The sequence below is a fragment of the Alosa sapidissima genome, chromosome 9, assembly GCF_018492685.1.
Source record: "Alosa sapidissima isolate fAloSap1 chromosome 9, fAloSap1.pri, whole genome shotgun sequence".
Classification (NCBI taxonomy): domain Eukaryota; kingdom Metazoa; phylum Chordata; class Actinopteri; order Clupeiformes; family Clupeidae; genus Alosa; species Alosa sapidissima.
Window position 1 is genome coordinate 1,578,220 of NC_055965.1, and position 19,190 is coordinate 1,597,409.

Consider the following 19,190-nt stretch of genomic DNA (forward strand, 5'->3'; position numbering starts at 1 on the left):
TTTTGTTCTTAGTCAGGACTGTGGACACTGCAGTTTTTGAAATGACTGCTACAAGCCTGATCAGTGTCATTTTACTGTGTATGGATACACAAACTATTGGTTGATTTTCAGTTTGATCTTCACAAAAAAAAACAAAAATTATCTCGTCAATTACTCAGATATGGAAGCCACAGTATTTGTGGCTGGAATAGTACTGTGCTTCCCAGTATTAAATATTATCATTAACATCAACAACAATATTAAACAATATTGGATTTTTTTATGTAATAAACCATACATTATGATAAGAAGAATAAGAAAGAAGGTTTGAGTGCAATTCATTTAGTAGCAGAGAGCAAACAATTCTCAAAACAGCAGCACAATTATAGTATCAAAGGAGCTGAGTTAATTTTACATTTGCACCCAGCCAAACAGTCAACCTGCCTAAAGGAATTTGCCAAAATGTTAAAACTTGTAAAAGTGGGGGAAACTCTCCTTGATGTTACTAACTTACTCTCATCATTCACATGACCATAACTAGAATTGTAAAGCATTAGGAGTTGTAATTTTAATGTAAACGACAGTAGTCCACCACTAGGGATGACAAAATTAACTACTTCATTAATAGGCCAACGAGTTTGCAGTCCCGCCTTGTACACCATCCCTACTCGAAATGTCATTCTAGAGGAAGAGGGTTACAACCCCTGATCTTCCATACACGGCTTGGACACCATGGTCTGGGTTAGGGTCTAACTCTCCATATAAGGACTGTCCCGGGCACTGCGCGCGGTGGAGCTAAGCAGATTGCAAGCAGGGTGCCCACCATTCACACCAATCTGAGCCAAATATGGATAGGGGTCGGGGCAAATACCTGTGTAATACATTGATATTCCTGAAGGTTGCTCGTAGAAAAAAAAGGGGAGGGGGGCTAGGACTCAACGAGTATATAAGCATCTTGGTGGTCCTCATATCCCTGTAGCTGGATCCAGCAGCGGTTGAACTTCCAAGCAGGAAACCCCCACAGGTAAGCGAATGAAACCGGACTGGAAAACCTCACTCAACAAGATTTTACAACAAGATTATACTGAGCATCGAAAAGCTTTGGATACTTCACCATGAAGGGACTTCATTGGAAATCCGATTTAACAATGGCCAGGAATATGGAACGGATAAAACTTAACGAATAGTTAATTCAGTTTTGACAGGCGTGCAACTGGCGCGGTCGCCGTTGTCAGACTGAGGTTGACGCTACCAGAGTGTGATGTCGACTTGTAAAAGTAACCCGTTGGAAACTGTAGGCTATTCCACTCAGGCTTCATGTAGGATCACGAATCTAGCTGCAGGATTTGAGCATAGAGAACCTCTGTGATTACTGTCAACTAGTCTGAGGGCATAATTTGACGTCAGGCTAAAGCAAAACAGTTCATAAACTCGGTAAACAGTTTATAAACATTCAGTAGCTTATTTATCTTATTTGGAGCAATAGGCTATCTTATTCTTAATATGTAATAGCCTAATGTAACATCAGCTACATTAGGAGACCAAGTGCTTGTTAGAGAAATTGGCAAATGAGGTTAGCTAGACCTTTTTCTTGACAAAAAAAATAAATCAGGAGCATTCTACCTGCTAGTGAATGAATGATGTGGATGATAGGCTATGTTTACATGGATACTAATATTCATTTGGCTAGGCCTATTAGTTAAGATTGTGATACATAGGCTACTTTATTTATTAAGTTATAAACCAATTATTATTGGCAAAAAATACATTAAGTAGTTGCTGTTGTCATGTTGGTTCTTCTATTTTCAGTAGGTTCTTCTATTGTAAGTTCAAACAAACTTGTAATTACTTGTGCAGGAGACAGTTGTCATATTGGCATCATACTGGCAAATGTTGTGGAGAGTTTCAGTCCAATTTACTTCCTCCTAGTTTGAGAGTAGATATGCACTGGGGTTGGCTACTGCTCCATCAAACAGTGGTTTGGGCTTTCTCCTATGATACAACTTCCCAGCAATGATCAGAATAATAAATAAATAAGTGCAAGGAAAAGGTAGAAACAGACACTAGCTGTGATCAGATACAATGTGAGTAGATGTTGTGAGTGTCTTTCCTTCTAAGACGTCTTTAAGTCCAGGCTCTCGGCTTCTGGCCCCTTGCCTTTTGCAGAACAACAGCTGCGGGGATATTCTTTACCGACCCCACTCTCTGCCTCGTGTCATATTGCTTAAATATCTAGTAGACGCTATGCCTGTGTGTGCAGCTGTAGCCCTTTATTTGAAGAACTTCTCTACATTTTGTCACAGTGTTACTGTTTTACGAAGCCTATTGAAGCAGAGAAGTTGTTTGAAAGTTATTCACATAGTTAGGTACAGCTGGTTGTTAATCTGCATTGGCCGTGTGACAAGCATAGTCTGAGCTGGTAATTGTGGCATGTAAATGTGACACCCCCTTCTCCAACTGTTGGCAGAATCCATCAACATGTGCGACGACGACGAGACTACCGCTCTGGTGTGCGACAATGGCTCAGGTCTGGTGAAGGCCGGCTTCGCCGGTGATGACGCCCCCAGGGCTGTCTTCCCCTCCATTGTGGGTCGCCCTCGTCACCAGGTAAGCCTTTCTCCTCAACTTATCAAACTGTTTTAACCTTTTTTTGAAAAGCATGACATTTTGAGATGCAAGTCATTTTTCTCCTGGACACATACCCTACTTCTCACAATCTGTCTCTTTCTTCTCTCTCCAGGGTGTGATGGTGGGTATGGGTCAGAAGGACTCCTACGTCGGTGATGAGGCTCAGAGCAAGAGAGGTATCCTGACTCTGAAGTACCCCATTGAGCACGGCATCATTACCAACTGGGACGATATGGAGAAGATCTGGCACCACACCTTCTACAATGAGCTGCGTGTGGCCCCTGAGGAGCACCCCACCCTGCTCACTGAGGCCCCTCTCAACCCCAAGGCCAACAGAGAGAAGATGACCCAGATCATGTTTGAGACCTTCAACGTCCCAGCCATGTATGTGGCCATCCAGGCTGTGCTGTCCCTGTACGCTTCTGGCCGTACCACTGGTGAGGCAACATCCATATATCTACCATACACATAGCACATTTGCTTTAGAAACACTGGCAGTAATTGCAAGGTGATTAATAATCAAACACATCCGGTTACTTGTGAACTTATTCACTTATTCACTGTTTTCTCTACTCAGGTATTGTGCTGGATTCTGGTGATGGTGTCTCCCACAATGTCCCCATCTATGAGGGTTATGCTCTCCCCCATGCCATCATGCGTCTGGATCTGGCCGGTCGCGATCTGACTGACTACCTGATGAAGATCCTGACTGAGCGTGGTTACTCTTTCGTGACAACCGGTAAGTATGAAATGTGCAAATAAAAGTTTCAGTTTGATACAGTTTCAACAAGGTTCCTCTTGAGCAAAACTTGAACAAAAACATGCCTTTTACAGCTGAGCGTGAGATCGTGCGTGACATCAAGGAGAAGCTGTGCTATGTGGCTCTGGACTTCGAGAATGAGATGGCCACCGCTGCCTCCTCCTCCTCCCTGGAGAAGAGCTACGAGCTGCCTGACGGTCAGGTCATTACCATTGGTAATGAGCGTTTCCGTTGCCCTGAGACCCTCTTCCAGCCTTCCTTCATTGGTGAGTATACATATGCAGCAAAGTTAATCCCATCATAGCTTTTATACTTTTTTCTTTGAAAAGGCACTTTTCTCACTCACACACTTCACCCACAGGTATGGAGTCTGCTGGTATTCATGAGACTGCCTACAACAGCATCATGAAGTGCGACATTGACATCAGGAAGGACCTGTACGCCAACAATGTCCTTTCCGGTGGTACCACCATGTACCCTGGTATTGCTGACCGCATGCAGAAGGAAATCACTGCTCTGGCCCCCAGCACTATGAAGATCAAGGTGATTATATCTTGCCCATTCCAACTGAATCTGCCTTTGCTATAGAAAGTAGGAAAATGGCCAATTGACTTACTTGTCTCTCTCCTCTTGTTCTCTTCAGATCATTGCCCCACCTGAGCGTAAGTACTCTGTCTGGATCGGTGGCTCCATCTTGGCTTCCCTGTCTACCTTCCAGCAGATGTGGATCACCAAACAGGAGTACGATGAGGCAGGCCCCAGCATTGTTCACCGCAAGTGCTTCTAAGCTCATCATCATCACCCAAACCCAAGGATCATCTCTTGCTCAGGAACCAGCAGCCGCTGCTGTTATTGTGGGACAATTTTGTACAAGTTTTTTTTTCCAGCCAACGATTTGTTACAGTGACAAGAGGATGTCAGCCTCTACAAACACAAAGAAAAGCATCAAGAAATGTCATCTTTTGAATGTTTGCTTGTAGAGGGTCTGATTTCTTAAAGTTGGTCAATTGTAGACCTTTAATTTATTCTATCCACAATCAATAACATCAACAGGTCCAGGAAATAAAACTATGAACTATTTTCAAATGTCTTTGTCTTAATTTGTCACTTCTTTCATCCTTGAAACATTATCTATCAATCATTAGGTCTACCTGTCTCTGTCATTACCCTCTGCACACATAAAGAAAACCTGAACCATTAAGACAAGGGTTTTGGTCAACCCACACAAATTCACCTGGGACTTGAATGGGGATTCAGGGATTCATATTCACACCAAAATGCTCTGGTGGACTCTCTCTCTCACACACACACACACACATCACCTAGTCATCTCTCTCTCTCACACACACACATACATATAGCCAAGTCATCACACATACATACATATAGCCTAATCTAATCATTTCAAACACACTCTCACACACATTAAAATCAAACACACTCATACACACAGCCTATAGCCATATACACGCACACATAGCCTACACATAAACACAGGGTTTGTAAATGTTGCTTAGACGACAAAGCTATTCCAGTTATGAGATGACATACTCACAGGTTTGACTGCCCCACCTAATTGGATTCAGGACAACCTACTAGACACGGTGGGACCAAAGCTTGAGAGCATGCGCATTGTAACATTGTGTGGATAAACATCGCTCTTGCCGTTTACGATACGCCACACACTGCTGGTTGAAGCCCAGCTCTGCCATCCTAAAATTCGTCGGATACATCCAGCAACTGATTGATTCCAACAGACATTATGGTTAAACATATCTTTCGTCAGTCCAGTGCCTAGTCTCAGCCGAGCGGGTAAGGATTCAACCTACGGTGATGTGTGTTAGGCTATTCGTATCCTGAGTGCTTAGGTGAAGTCCGATTAGACGTCATGAAATCCTATGTAGCCTTGCATGCCTTACATCGTTTCTCGTTGGTCATAATTGCAATAAGCATTATGCTAAGAAATATCTTCATCGGGTCCGTAATGTAATGGGGTCAAATAGCCTACGTCTTGTAATGGGTGCGCAGGGCACAGAAGCAGCCTTGGATATGGTGATGTGTTTTGCTTCAAATCCAGGCGCGTTGGATCAGAAATACACCTGCACATTAACATGTTGAGGTTGTAGTATCCCAATAACATTCGACCTGGTATCGAAAGAAATGCTCTGAGGGCGAAAGGAAAGGTTGGGGGAAGGAGGATAGGGGGAGTAGGCTAGTAGGCTAGTCTTATCAAGTTGTGATAAAATATTAATAGATGCAATGCAGTAGGCCCAAGTCTGACAGGCAGTAAGGGTGCCTGGCTGTCATGGTGGCTGGACTATCTGTCCTGGGTTTACATTTGTTATTGCAGAGTGCCTGTTTAGATGAAGCCTACGCAACAACATCAGCTCGCGGGCTCCTGCCGTCAGTAGGACTAGAATGATATTAAATTGTTGAGCCTACTTATCGAGATTTCGTTTCCCTCCCAACAGGTAGCCCTTTATCTCACAAAATGACAACCAATAATAATGTGGTGACAAGGAAAATCCGATCGGAATACATGAAGAAATTCCGGGATCCTAAATGGGACACATTTTCCAAAGATTATGAGGACTCCGTGAAATACAGATTGACCCGTCGGGTTATGGAACAAACGCACAAACCCTTGTTTTGGGATGGCTGGGACAGTGGGTCAGACTCTAGTGGAAGGTCAAGTCCAAAACTCAGAGAGGGATTGGACCCTTTAATAGCCAAGCTGCAAACACTGGAGTCCAGGACTGAAAACAAAGAGACCCAAGTGGTCGAAACTGTAGTGAATGGTCAATCAACAGACACCCTCAATATGGAGAATTCTTCGGGCATTGGTAAATCAGTTTCCTATTGTCATGATAGAAAAACAATATCTATCTATCTATCTATCTATCTATCTATCTATCTGTAGGCCTAGTTAAACCTTTGCAGTGTTACATCTGTTCCGACTGTAGCTTTTCTCATGCTTGGCTTTTAAACTTTGACTTATTATCATTACCATTATCAAATCATCTTGAAATTCACTTTGCTTTCTGGCAGAGAATGGTGTTCCAGATGAGACTGATAATCCGAACACTTCATCAGAGACTGCACCAAAAAGACGCCCGCGACGCCGTGCTCCTCGGTCTGAGGCCGGTTATGATGGTGACACTGACCGGTCCCGACCATCCTCAGCGCCCAAACCATGCAGAGCGAAGAGTCAGCCACCAGAGAGGGGCAAGCACAGTGAGAGAGAACAGAAGCGTTCCTACATGCGCTCGAGCTGGGCTGAACAACACGTGGAGACGAGAGGGAGAACGCCCAGTATGCGTGGGTCAGTTTCTGCAGGGGAGGTGAGTGGAGTCCAGTCTGGGAATGAAATAATAACAAATATGAGTTAAAAGAGCTGAATTAGTTGAAGAGAGAAAGAGTTCAGTCTCACTGCTCCTGTTTGTAGAGTCATGGCACACTTTATTGTGGTGAAGCCGTTCAGTGAATTGAGAGTGAACCAGATATGCAACACTAGCGGTGGAGGGCATTAATAATGGAGCCGATCCTTGTCACTGAGATGGGCACTGTTCTCTCTTTCACTGCTTTGGGTTTTTAGGTGTCAGTGAAATGGAAATGACATGAGATTCCCTGAAGCACCACCTATATGTCAATTTAATTTAATTTTTTCATTTAGATTATTTTATGTTATTCTTGTATTTGTGTCCTGTTAATTGAACACCCACAAAGTGTGACGTTTTCCTGAGAGCAGCAGAAGTAGATGATGTCAGATCTCTTGTCTTCCTCTCACAGATTCATCGTTCAGACGCAGCCGCCAAGCGGCAAGAGGCGCAGAGGTGTGGCGGCGCACTGGACCGGCGTAGGGCACGATCAGCTGACCTTGAGAAATGCCGCGGCTCAAGGCTGAGTGTTGCAGATGATCGCTGGATGACCGAGTACATGCGCTGCTATTCTGCACAGCTCAGGTGAAATTTGCCCCACCGGCACAGGATCCCCTCTTAACTCTGATCTACTGATCCAGTTTCCTCATTACCTTAAAAGGGTTCCCATGTGGATTTGAGAAGGGAAGGTTGTTCACAGTTTCACCCTCAAAGGATGAATGTCACCACAGCTGTAAAAGTACTGGGACTGATCTAACAAATTATGGATGAGGAAATACAATATTATTTGTTTGACTCAAATCGATTGGCTTTTTAAAAGTGTGGAGAACTTTTGCAACCCTTTGATTTCAATTCACATTCACTTACAAAACCAAAGCACTGTCTCCTAAAGGGCAGTAATGGATCTGAAATTAGACTTGTGATTTTCTTTTATTGTCTTTAGATGCCTGTAGTTGTCTGTGGGCTTTGTTTCATTCTCTCTTCGAGTTTCAAAGTCCAATCATGAATCCCCACTTGTTTGTTGATGTATGTATAGAAGTGCATTTTCTATTTGAGGCTATGTTGAGACACCTTCACTGAGGACGTTGTATGGGCTCTGTAATGTAGCTTATAGTGACTAATAGTTTTCTGCCAGAATGACTAATTTGCCCTCAATGAAAAATATGTTGAGATTGTGAATAGATTCTGAATAGATTTGAATCAAACAATAGTAGTTTAATAGTAGAATCAAACATCTACATTTTGGTAGATTTTGGCTGAACAGAACTAACCTGACTCTCTCCAGATGAATTTCGTTCCGCCTAGTTCCACTCATCCATCTGGGATTGATCCATTGGAGTGGTGCTTCAGAAGGCTGGGCCTTTTTTAAAAATCCTTGCATAAGATTGGATAAGCCACTTGTCCGTCATCTATTAACGTGCTACTTCAACCACTCACATCGAAGCCAACCCATGACGCTGAGAACAGTCTCATAGTCATTTCTACGCTACGTCACATCTATGAAACTCCCGCCCTGTGTCCTGATTGGCTCTACCATACAATCTGGTGCTGAAATCACTCTCAACGGAAGCGATCCCAGATGGATGTGAGTGGAGCTAGGCGGAACGAAATTTATCTGGCGAGAGTCAGGTTAGAACAGAACTAGGGGAAAGAGAATCAGGACATTCCAACAGAACAATTTCCATGACTCCCAGTAATATGAGTACAACTTGTTCTGTTTGATTGTACACTGTGATCAGTATTTTTATATGGAACACACAGGATGCATCAGAAAAAATAGTGTGCATTCCAGATGTCAGTGACTTTGTTGATTGTGGACCAAAGCCTACTTCAGAATTATTTTGTGTCTGTTAAGGGTTATGAATCTATGTTAGTTGGACATGCAAGTGATCCATCAGCTCACTGGATAAAATATAGAAGTGTGGTAAGATATTTGATATATTGAGAGTACTCTAGTTCTGGTCAAAACCACAATTAGCCACCACTGATAACAGAGATGTCCTTACCACTTCTTAAATTACTTTTTTGTAACCATGAAATATCAGTGCCTCATTGCAACAAACGTATAGAGCCCCCTTTAAAATGTTCACAGACTTCACAAAGCCACAACCCACCTTTCCCATTTTGTCCACTTTCCAAATGTTTTGACTTTTTAGTTGGATTACAACCGCTTGGTATGTTCACTTGCCTAGCTGTGGAGTTAGCCACTTGTGTATTTCACTCTTAGATTGTTTTATTAGCAATGCAGAATGTATTCTCTTTCACTCACATTGTTGCACTTTGTTTGGGCTCTCACGCATGTGATTTGGTGGAAGAGACGTTGAGGGCTGTATTTCAGGTGGTGTCTCTGTTGTGTTTTATTATGACTTGCCGAGAATTTGTTGTGAAACTCATTTGCATGAGCTATTATAGTATAATTCTGCATTTAAAATTCATTTTAATTAACCATGTAAAGATTATTGGAAACATCTCAGGAGAGCAAACACTGCTTCAGAACTGCTTCAGGAATGTAAAGTTGTTGCATTTTACAAACTCCTTGATCAGATGTACAAATGGAGATGTCTTTACTCTTTATGGCACGCACAATCTTGTTTCTTTAATTCTCTCCCTTTAGACAGCTCACTAAATGCGAGTAAATCTGGAGAATGTATGTATATGTACATTGAGGAGTAATGCAATTAGTTTTGTTATTCCAGAATCACTCTTTGATGTTAGTGCTGACGCTGAAAGACTTAAATGAGCTATACACATCTTTATAGTCCTATTGTAAACTAACATACATGAACTAACCATGGTCTTCAAAAATGATGTTTACATTTCTTATCCTTGTATTTGTATTTAAAAAATGCACAATAATATATTTTCATCTGTGGTATAGCACAAAACTACTTTAATTGCTGTTAATAAATATTGTTTGAGTAGATTTGTGGAAGTTTCAGTTTATTAGTTTAGAATATTTTATCACAATGAAAGTTTTGGTTTAATTGACAGACCATTAAAGGCTGTCACTGATTCTGGACCATCGAACCATTTTTGTTGTTTATGCTTAGCAGCCAATGAAATTGAACCATACACTGGCCTGAGCCAATTTGCAAACCCCTTTACACCAAAGGTTTTTTGAATACACACACAGAATGAACAGGATAGTGAGAAGCAATTTGCTGAATTTGACAAAAAGTTTATTGGATTAGAATCCCAAACACTACCTTTAATGATGAGCATGATATGGCAATGCCATCATAGTGAAACAGGCTCCATAATGTCATGTTGAGGATAATGAATGGTCAGATCACTCATTGTGGGTGTGTGTGTGTGTGTGAAGAGTGTCCTGCAAAAGTGGTCAAAATGTCAGTTTTGTCATCTGCAAAAGGCATTAAGTTAAAGATGCAAAATTCGTTTTAAAAAAATCTAAAATACATGTCAAGGAAGGATAGTGTATTGTTTTGTTTTGTAAAATTTTAGAGTGAGAAAAAGAAAGGTGTTTATGACTATTCCATGTCCCAACAAGCCATAGGCTCCTCTAGGCAGCTGACTATAAAAATGCTCCTTGTAGGATTGCTATAAAAGGCATACCATTTTAATAAAAAGCAAAAGATTTTAAGGAACATTTAGTAGATTTTGGAGTGTCGTGCACTGCATACTGTGCAGTGACACTTTCATAAATATGCAATGAGTAGTAGTGGAGGTGTGCACATCCCCACCGGTGAGGTGCAGGGCAAATGGAACTAGAACTGCAAAGGAATGAAATGCCCGCACTCTGCTAAAACTCCCAAAAAGTCAGTCAAACAGTTGAAAGATGAAGGAAATCTATCATCTTTAACTTCATATCTTTTGGAAATCAGCTCTTTTACTGTAGCTGTTCACCAAAACAGAAATGTTCAGGGTGCCAATATACCAGTCAAAAGTTTGGAGACACTTAGGCATTTCCATTCCACTCCATTATTGACTATTATTTGTGAGTGGTTGAAGTAGCACGTCAATAGATGACGGACAAGTGTCTTATCCAATCTTATGCCAGGATTTTTTAAAAAGGCCCATTATTGATTGAGAATACCAGCTGAGATCAGTTGCATTGTTTTTTTAATCAGGGCAGGAGTTTTCAGATTACATTATGTGTTTACATAATTGCAAAAGGGTTCTCGACTGTTGTAGAAAGAAATGGCTGATCTTTAATCTACATTGCCCATTATCAGCAACCATTCATCCAATTTTCCAAAGGCACATTCTGTTTACTAATTTGATATCATTTTAAAAAGCTAACTGAGAAAACATTGGAGAACCCTTTTGCAATTATGTAAGCACATAATGTAATCTGAAAACTGCTTATATATTAAAAAAAACAATGCAACTGATCTCAACTGGTATTCTGTCTATAATGGAGTGGAATGGAAATGTCTCCAAGCTTTTGACTGGTAGTGTGTGTGTATACAACCCCAAAACAGAAAAAGTTGGGACGTTGTGTAAAATGCAAATAAAAACAGAATGTGATAATATAGACGTCTCATAAACCCATATTTAGCAGCAAAAAGGACATAGACAACATATCAAATGTTGAAAATGAAAAAGTTGACTATTTCATGGAAAACATGTAAATTTTGAATTTGGTGCCAGCAACATGTTTCAAAAAAAGTTGTGACGGGAGCATGTTTACCATTGTGCTGCTTCACCTCTTCATTTAACAAAATTCTATACATTTTTAGGAACTGAGGAGTCCATTTGCTACAGTTTTGAGAATGAAATGTTCTCCCATTAATCCCCGATATAGGATTTCAGTTGGGGTATTCTTGTTTTTCAATTTGTTTTTCAGCCCTTTCCCTTGTTTGCAAACATTTATCTGGATTCTCTGAATGTTTTAATAATATTATGTTCTGTAGATGATGTCCCCAAATACTTTACAATTTCATGTTAAGAAGCATTAAAATTAAGCATTAACACGGAGTGATGAATACCGCTACATCTTTAATTCTAAGAGACCCTGCCCCCCTCAGGATGCTCTTTTTCATACCCAATCGTGTTGCCAGTTACCCTAATTAGTTATGAAAAAATTCCTCCTTTTGTTTTCTTTATCATTACACAACTTTTCCAGCATTTTGTTACCCCCGTCCCAACTTTTTTTGAAACATGTTGCTGGTATCAAATTCAAAATGAACATATATTTTCCATGTCAAATTTGTCATTTTTAACATATGTTGTCTGTGTCCTTTTTGCAACTAAATATGAGTTAAAGAAATTTGCAGATTATTACATTCTGTTTTTATTCACATTTTACACATTGTCCTAACTTTAAACTTTAAAATATAAACCCCTACAATGTATATATAGATAGATAGATAGATAGATAGATAGATAGATAGATAGATAGATAGATAGATAGATAGATAGATAGATTGAGTACTTAATTTCTTCATTTATCCTCAAAGGGCAATATCAGTGTTGCATTAGCAATTCACATAAGAGACAAAAAACATACAACATGATCTCTTAAAGACACGATTTGGCAGTTGCTGTCACTGACCACCACACAGGCTGGAAGCATTACATAACCATTTGTGGGAAATCTGCCAAACATTGAGGAATTTCTCCTGGTTCCTCTACCTAGTAACAAAGCAGGGCTAGAACAGAATATAGTTGAGTGAGTTATTTTTTTTTTTGTCTTTTTCTTTTCTCTGCCAGCTGAATTTCTCATCTGACAGATTTAACAACCAGTGGAGCTGTGAGCTCAGATGTGCTGTGACATTAAATTACTATGGCACGTTCACAGCCGCTTAATCTGTGTCCAGATCCTTTGACCTCGTCTTGGTCTCCCACATGCTATGAATACCTACTGTAATAAGATCTTCTTCTGGCAGTTCCTTTAATGTTTTCTGTTTTTGTCTGCAGCATACAAGTCCTCAAAACAAAATAAATTATAGCCTAATAATTGTTAAAAATTCAAATCTAAGCAGAGTCATCTCCTGTAGGCACCCCACAAAAGTGTTACTATAGTGTTCTTTTGGGCACACTATTTAAATTAGATGAGATGAAAATATAGTATGGTTTTTCAGTTTCATTTACAACACTAGCCAAAGTATTACTAATACAAAAGTGTCACATTATGAAATGTCTTGAGAGTGTTATAGATCACCTTAATATGCGAGTCTGTCAACATCCCAAGCAATCTGCAGAAAGAAAGTGTTGGTGCTGACGATGCACTCTTGTGCATGTGTCATACTATTTATAGTAATTTACAGATGGCTGCCAGCTCTGTCCGTATCATGTTTTTGACCTCTCGCGTGCATTTAAGATAGTACAGTGTTATTTCCTGCCAGCAAAAGAGAATAAACCCAATGTTGATATATTTTATTTACCCATGCAGCTCTTATTTTATTAACCCTTCCATCTTCAAAACATTTCTAATGATCACTAATCACTAATCACACTCATCAGACTGAAATTGTCTCACATAAATATTTGAAGGTTCATACTAATATGAATGTAACATGTTCTCACTGTGTCTGGGTTGTTTCTATTGATTGCCTTGTGGAAAGTGGCTTGTTATGTGGTGTCTTATGCCAGGGGAATAGCTGCCAAAGATAGGAGGAAGTTCAACAAGTTTATTTAAATGGCTGGTTCCATTATTGCATTGACTCCTGTGTAAGGAGAAATTAAATAAAACAATTAAAATACAATAACAATTACAGTCATTGTATAACTGAATGTTATTCATCACTCAGCACCATTATCTATGATGTTATCCAGTAGGATGTATTAAACATATTGAGCTACTGTATTATTTGAAAGCATCCTATGCAAGTTATATTATTAACAGCTTTGAAATTATTTTCAAGGTAAACTTACTTGTAATAGGGAGAATGGGGCTCCTTCCCAGCCTTGCACATGTCCAATACAGTTTCCTCTCATCTTCTCCTCCCCAGTTGCAAAGTATTTGTATTTTACACAATTGTCGCAATTACCACTCATGGCTTGCCCCCTTCCCCTTGGGCACGGAACGTGCATTTTATTAAAAATTGCACAATTGCTGTAAAGCAATTCAAGATTCTCTGGGTCGGGGCAGAGCCAAGTTGCAAGGCTGGTTTGGGTCGGCTACGCCTGGAAAGGCACCACATTCTGCCTATTAATAATCATCTGTTTTGCCTGTATTAATAATCATCTGTCTTGCCTGTATTAATAATTATCTGTCTTGCCTGTATAATCATTTGAAGACCAAGCAGACAGACTTGAGTTTCTTTTTTGTGTAAATGACCAATATGATGCATGCAGACAGAATTCAGACCCCTTCATTTCTATACATTTTGTTATGTTGTAGTTTAATGACAAACTCATTGAAATCATTATTGTTGTTTTCATCATTCTACACACGTGCCAATTATGACAAACAGGATTTTAACATTTTTAGGTACATTTATTACACTGACATAAGCATTCTGTTCAGTTTTTTTGCACCTTGACACCACAACTGATTTACTGATTGGACATGATTTCTAAAGGCACAAGAAATCATGGGAAGGTTGTTAAAATTCTTATGCACTGAAGGACATTGACAGAGTCGTCCCTAAGCTACTCCTCCAAATGTCCTATGGAAGTTGAACCTTTGTCCAAGTCTGAGGTCCTGTGCACTCTGGACTAGCTTGTCATTAAGGATATCTTTGTATTTTCCTCCATCAAACTTTTCCTCAGCCCTGACCAGTCACCTAGTCCCTGCCACTGAAGACCCCCCGCAGCGTGAGGCAGCCACCATGCTTCACCATTGGGATGACGGCCGGTACTGGGCAGATGATGAGGGATGCTGAAGGGATGTTTAGATTTCGGCCCAATAACAGCTCAATCCAGAAAATCTTATTTCTCTTTGTCTTGCCCTGACCCTATCTCTGGAGAGACCTAAAAGTGAATCTGATTATTCATCCAACCTGACAGAGCTTGAGAGGATCTGTAGAAAAGATTGGCAAAATCTCTGAATATTGGATTGTGCCATGCTTCTTGCATATTATCCAATAAGACTCAAGGCTGTCTCTCAACTACACTGTAAGTACTAAGTAAAGTGTCTGAATACTTGTGTCAATGTAATATTTTAGTTTTACCTTTGAACTACATTTGCAAACATTTCTAAAATCCTGTTGTTTGCATTGTCGTGGGGTCTTAAGTGTAGATTAAGATGTGGGGGGAACTCATTTCAACTATTTTGGCATGAGGCTGCAACAGAATACCGGTACATTGTGATAAAAGTAGAGGGGTCAGGATAATGCACTGTTTGCATCTATGTCTGTCTGTTAATGAGTGAATTAGTATTGGGACTGGGACATTACTCTCATACTCAGCTCACCACTGTGGTCAAATGTGAGCCTGGTCTGGAGGACAAGGTTGCTGCCTAGTGGTGACGGCATGGAAACACTTTACTTGCATTATGTTGGCTTAGAGAAATCAATGAACCCTGTTTGGAGAGCAGCCACTGTTGAATTATTTCCAACTTGGATGAACTATTTCAGAATATAGAAAAGAGTGCAGTATAAGGCATTTAGCTAAGTGTTAGAAAAACAAATGGTGTCTGAAAGCCTGAATCAACAAGGCTAGTAACTCTGTTCACATCCACATTGCAACCTACACAGGACAGATTTTATATATTGTGACTGAACGGATTCAGTAAATTTGGTAACACTTTATCATTGTCCACTTCAAAAAGAGTAGCTGAACATTACTGAGCATGAATGCTTGACTTCTGTGAGCAAGCATGGTGTAATGGCATTACAAGAAGCAACACGAAACGCCATATTGCAAACTAATCCATTACAGGTGGTCCTGTCTTGTCCTATTACCGGATCAGCAGTGCCAATGCAGAGTGGCGAACCTCCGCTAATACACTTGATAAAGTCCCATGACAGCTGTCCCGTATCAGTGGGAGAGAGGTAAACCAATCCGTGTACACACAAATGTGATTTCTTGATCTCCAAACTTAACATCCTTCAATTCCAGTGGATCAAACATGCAATTACATGTCACTAGGCCATTTGAGAAAAGAATATTCTTCAGCATTATCTGTTTCAAGCATTTTTAGTGCACCAATTTAAAATGTTGGATTTTCTACAACATCACAATTAAAGGAAATAGAGAAGGGAATACACTAAATAGAATAATAATTGTATTTTTAGAAATCGATAAGCCATTGCCCCACAATGTGTGAAATTTAGATCATACTCAATGTTATGGATTTTGTTTTTAAACTAAACTACTTACAGTGTCACAGCACAATTATGAGGAACAGGATGTTAAATGTTTGTTTTTATATAAACTACGGCTTAACTGGAAGAAGGTTATGCAAATACTAAATATCAATCCACTGACAGTCAATGACAATCATGGGACGTATAGTTACACTGACTCTGAATGTAATTAAAATACCAATACTTTATATTTCAAGTACAAAAATACCATTAATAAATAAATGCTACAACATAAACAATGGAAATATTCACAACATACTGTACACTGTCTGCTTCTTCACTGACTGAAACGCAAAGCTTGTAAACATCAGTTTACCAGGCCTTACTGCTTAATTGTAAAATCCAGTGTCATTCAGGAAATTTTATGCAAAAATATATATATCATTCTTTCTCTGATCAATTAACAAATCTGTTGACGGAAAATATTTAGGGCCCTCATTTAATTATGAAATGTAAAATGCAAAGTGTCTTGTGCATGAAGCTATTGTGTGGCATGTGGAAGCATTGAGCTACTTTTAACAATTATAGATAAACTAGAAATTAAAAAATGCTCTTGAATTGTTCATAAAAGAACTGCAACGTCTTTTTGATGAGATGTGAGTGAGGTATCGCAGCAGTAGCCTATAAGTGTGAAGGTAGGCTGCTTGTCCATAAATAATGTCTGAGATTTGTCCTGCTGTAGGACAGGCTGCTACTGTGGCATGTTTGTTCCACCTATGCAGCTGAACTTCTTCCACCATGACTCAGAGAGTTTCCGGATCTTCTTGGGTGTTTTGGTTAGGCAGTGGTTCTGTTGAAGTATTTCGTTGTCCTGCATGCTTGCCAAAATCGCTGTGTCAAACACCTCTTTCAAGTTCTTTTGGGTCAGTGCTGAGCATTCAGTGAAAGTCACAGCGTTTATGTGCTGTGCGCAGACCCGGGCCTCCTCTGTTGTTATGGGCTGCTCTTGGTTCTGTGCTAGCTGGATCAGGACGTGAACGTCCTCACGGAGATCTGATTGTGTGCCCACAAGAATGATGGGCGCGTCTGGGCAGAGCCGATGGATCTCAGATGCCCACCTGGAAGTCACGCTATGGAAGGAGGACGGCAGGACAACACTGTAGCACAGCAGGAAAATGTCAGCATTCTTGTAGCAGAGAGAGCGCAGCTGGGCAAACTCCTCCTGCACGGGGGACAGAGGCAGAGTCAGGGGAAAGCCTCCATGGAATCCACCGTTAAAACTTTCATATTTTATACTACTTGCAAAATGTGGCTGAAATGGTCTTTGCAATATGTGCATCCACATAAATATATTTTACATAATGATCACAGTGGTCTAATGTATACCAAAACACCAGTTGAAATCAAACTGGCTGAATGTGACCTATTTAGAAAATAAAGCAAATAAACACAGACGTACATTGTGCTTTCCAGTGGGTGTAAGCCATCTCTGCCATTCGGAAATAGTAGAGGGACACAGATATTAGCATTTACAGTACAAACAACATTATGCAATACATGCAATCTATTATAGTATAGCTACTGTATACAAAAAGATACATTTTATTATAATGAAACTAAATTAACATCAGAATGAACATTCTTAGTGGGCCTACCTCTCCAGAAACATCACAGAGCTGCAGTCTCACAGGCTTCCCATCCACTACTACCAATGCTGAAGGTAAGACGTAGAAGTGATTAAAATAACGTCAGATATTCAGGGTCTTATATATATATAAAAAAAATAGGATGCAGTAGGCCTATGAACATTGAAAAAACCTATTGGTTATGTTTAAGAGCTGCAATGAGTTTTTAACTATTAGTCGCTTCCAACAAACACCAGCTATAGGAACTACACACTAATTACAAAAGAAATCTCATTGAAGGCTACCCTTAATGCGAATGCTTCAGCTTACCTGCAAAATTGTCCAAAGTTGTAGGGATGTACTCTGATGGAAAACCATTTGTGGTATAACTCACGACAAGGCTTGTCTTGCCCACAGCACCATCGCCCACTAACACACAAGTCACCTTCCTCTCAGGTAGAAATAAAGACTTGTGCTTTTGCATTTGCATTTCTAGGCGGGAAGCTCGCCGCTGAGGTACCGGAGGCGCAATTAATGATGCCCCATCGTCTTCTTTGCTGTGGAGCGACGGCATTTTCATGCCACGCTAAACAGAGATGGCACAGTTTCTTAACACTTTTACTCAGCTGTGTCTTCACTGAGGTCGCTGGTCGTAAACTATTAGCCTTGCGCAGTGATTGCTCTTGTGCCTATCCGATTTGCGATGATCTCTTCAGGTGATACCGAACACCTGCTGCGCGAGTAGTTACCATTGCTAGAAGTCACTCTCTATTCACGAGTTTACTCTTGACTGACAACCGATGCATCTGCTGAGCCCGAGGACCTTAAGAAGATTAAAACAAAAAAAAAAAAACACTGTCGGCTATGTAGCCTAGGCAGTGCTTCCAGACGCAGTAAATAATTGTGATAGTCAGACTAGCTGTAGTAGAATAAAGATTAACTCAATAAAACAATAACTGTGCGCTTACGTGTGGGCTGTTGGTCGCTCTGAAACTCTGTCATCGTGCAACGATTTAGGGTGTTTGCTTGACAATACCGCCCCCTACAGGACATTTCCACCACTGCACCAATGAACTAGAGAATAATGACTTCATATACATTTTTTGGTTGTTCGCCTACAGAATCAGAATCTGTTTTTATTGGCCAAATATACTTACAAGGAATTTGACCTCAGTAGATGTTAAACTCTCTGTACATTTAACAAATAGACATCTAGTAGTACAAATAGACATGTAGTAGTAATTCGAAATTCTTTTATTTGGATAGCCCCTTGAGATGTACCATCTCGTTTTCGAGGGGGTCCAGGACAAAATATAATAGAAACAAGACACACATATGGACACAATACATAACAGAAAAACAGAACATAACAAGACAATCAACACAATAAGAAACTCAAAACAAACAACAACAACAACAAAAACACACAGAGCCTACAATTACAGCATAATAAGTAACAGGGAATAATGAAGATTCAGAGTATATCCAAGCGTTACTGTAAATAAAAATGAGAAAAATGAAAAGAATAAAAAGATTGAGTGGATCAGTAGCTAAAAAATAAAGTAGTTCAGTAGCTAGAGAAGTATGAGAAAATAGTTAAAGTCTACATGTACAGTTAGTATGAAAATGAGTTGCCAAGGCATGTTTGAACAGTCTGAAAGATGAG

The 19,190-nt window shown here is 40.1% G+C and overlaps 3 protein-coding genes across 3 annotated transcripts; 2 read left to right on the forward strand and 1 right to left on the reverse strand.

Annotated features, from left to right (window-relative positions):
- The first annotated feature begins 851 nt into the window (after window positions 1-851).
- On the forward strand, window positions 852-4,447 carry acta1a (actin alpha 1, skeletal muscle a). The gene is made up of 7 exons (XM_042105651.1): window positions 852-1,003; window positions 2,447-2,586; window positions 2,720-3,044; window positions 3,185-3,346; window positions 3,442-3,633; window positions 3,729-3,910; window positions 4,011-4,447. The coding sequence occupies exons 2-7, from the start codon at window positions 2,458-2,460 to the stop codon at window positions 4,152-4,154; spliced, it is 1,134 nt and encodes a 377-aa protein (XP_041961585.1). The 5' UTR covers window positions 852-1,003; window positions 2,447-2,457; the 3' UTR covers window positions 4,155-4,447.
- Window positions 4,448-5,023: 576 nt separating this feature from the next.
- On the forward strand, window positions 5,024-8,097 carry ccsapa (centriole, cilia and spindle-associated protein a). Its single transcript, XM_042105653.1, has 4 exons — window positions 5,024-5,179; window positions 5,839-6,210; window positions 6,416-6,708; window positions 7,157-8,097. Exons 2-4 carry the CDS (start codon window positions 5,859-5,861, stop codon window positions 7,331-7,333), a joined length of 822 nt encoding a protein of 273 aa, XP_041961587.1. The 5' UTR covers window positions 5,024-5,179; window positions 5,839-5,858; the 3' UTR covers window positions 7,334-8,097.
- Window positions 8,098-16,479: 8,382 nt separating this feature from the next.
- si:ch211-133l11.10 (rho-related GTP-binding protein RhoU) lies at window positions 16,480-18,098 on the reverse strand. Its single transcript, XM_042105644.1, has 4 exons — window positions 17,855-18,098; window positions 17,555-17,613; window positions 17,359-17,388; window positions 16,480-17,121 (listed from the first exon to the last, which is right to left on the reverse strand). The coding sequence occupies exons 1-4, from the start codon at window positions 18,096-18,098 to the stop codon at window positions 16,651-16,653; spliced, it is 804 nt and encodes a 267-aa protein (XP_041961578.1). The 3' UTR covers window positions 16,480-16,650.
- Window positions 18,099-19,190: the final 1,092 nt, after the last annotated feature.

What these genes read in the sequence shown, in the direction of transcription:
- acta1a (XM_042105651.1), top strand. Translation starts at nt 2,458, where the DNA reads ATGTGCGACGACGACGAGACTACCGCTCTGGTGTGCGACAATGGCTCA. An exon ending in CGCTTCTGGCCGTACCACTG is followed by an intron (nt 3,045 to 3,184) that starts GTGAGGCAACAT and finishes TTCTCTACTCAG; the next exon opens with GTATTGTGCTGGATTCTGGT. An exon ending in CCAGCACTATGAAGATCAAG is followed by an intron (nt 3,911 to 4,010) that starts GTGATTATATCT and finishes TGTTCTCTTCAG; the next exon opens with ATCATTGCCCCACCTGAGCG.
- ccsapa (XM_042105653.1), top strand. Translation starts at nt 5,859, where the DNA reads ATGACAACCAATAATAATGTGGTGACAAGGAAAATCCGATCGGAATAC. An exon ending in GGAGAATTCTTCGGGCATTG is followed by an intron (nt 6,211 to 6,415) that starts GTAAATCAGTTT and finishes GCTTTCTGGCAG; the next exon opens with AGAATGGTGTTCCAGATGAG. An exon ending in GGTCAGTTTCTGCAGGGGAG is followed by an intron (nt 6,709 to 7,156) that starts GTGAGTGGAGTC and finishes TTCCTCTCACAG; the next exon opens with ATTCATCGTTCAGACGCAGC.
- si:ch211-133l11.10 (XM_042105644.1), bottom strand. Translation starts at nt 18,098, where the DNA reads ATGCCGTCGCTCCACAGCAAAGAAGACGATGGGGCATCATTAATTGCG. An exon ending in TCTGTGATGTTTCTGGAGAG is followed by an intron (nt 17,389 to 17,554) that starts GTAGGCCCACTA and finishes TCCGAATGGCAG; the next exon opens with AGATGGCTTACACCCACTGG. An exon ending in CACCCACTGGAAAGCACAAT is followed by an intron (nt 17,122 to 17,358) that starts GTACGTCTGTGT and finishes TCCCCCGTGCAG; the next exon opens with GAGGAGTTTGCCCAGCTGCG.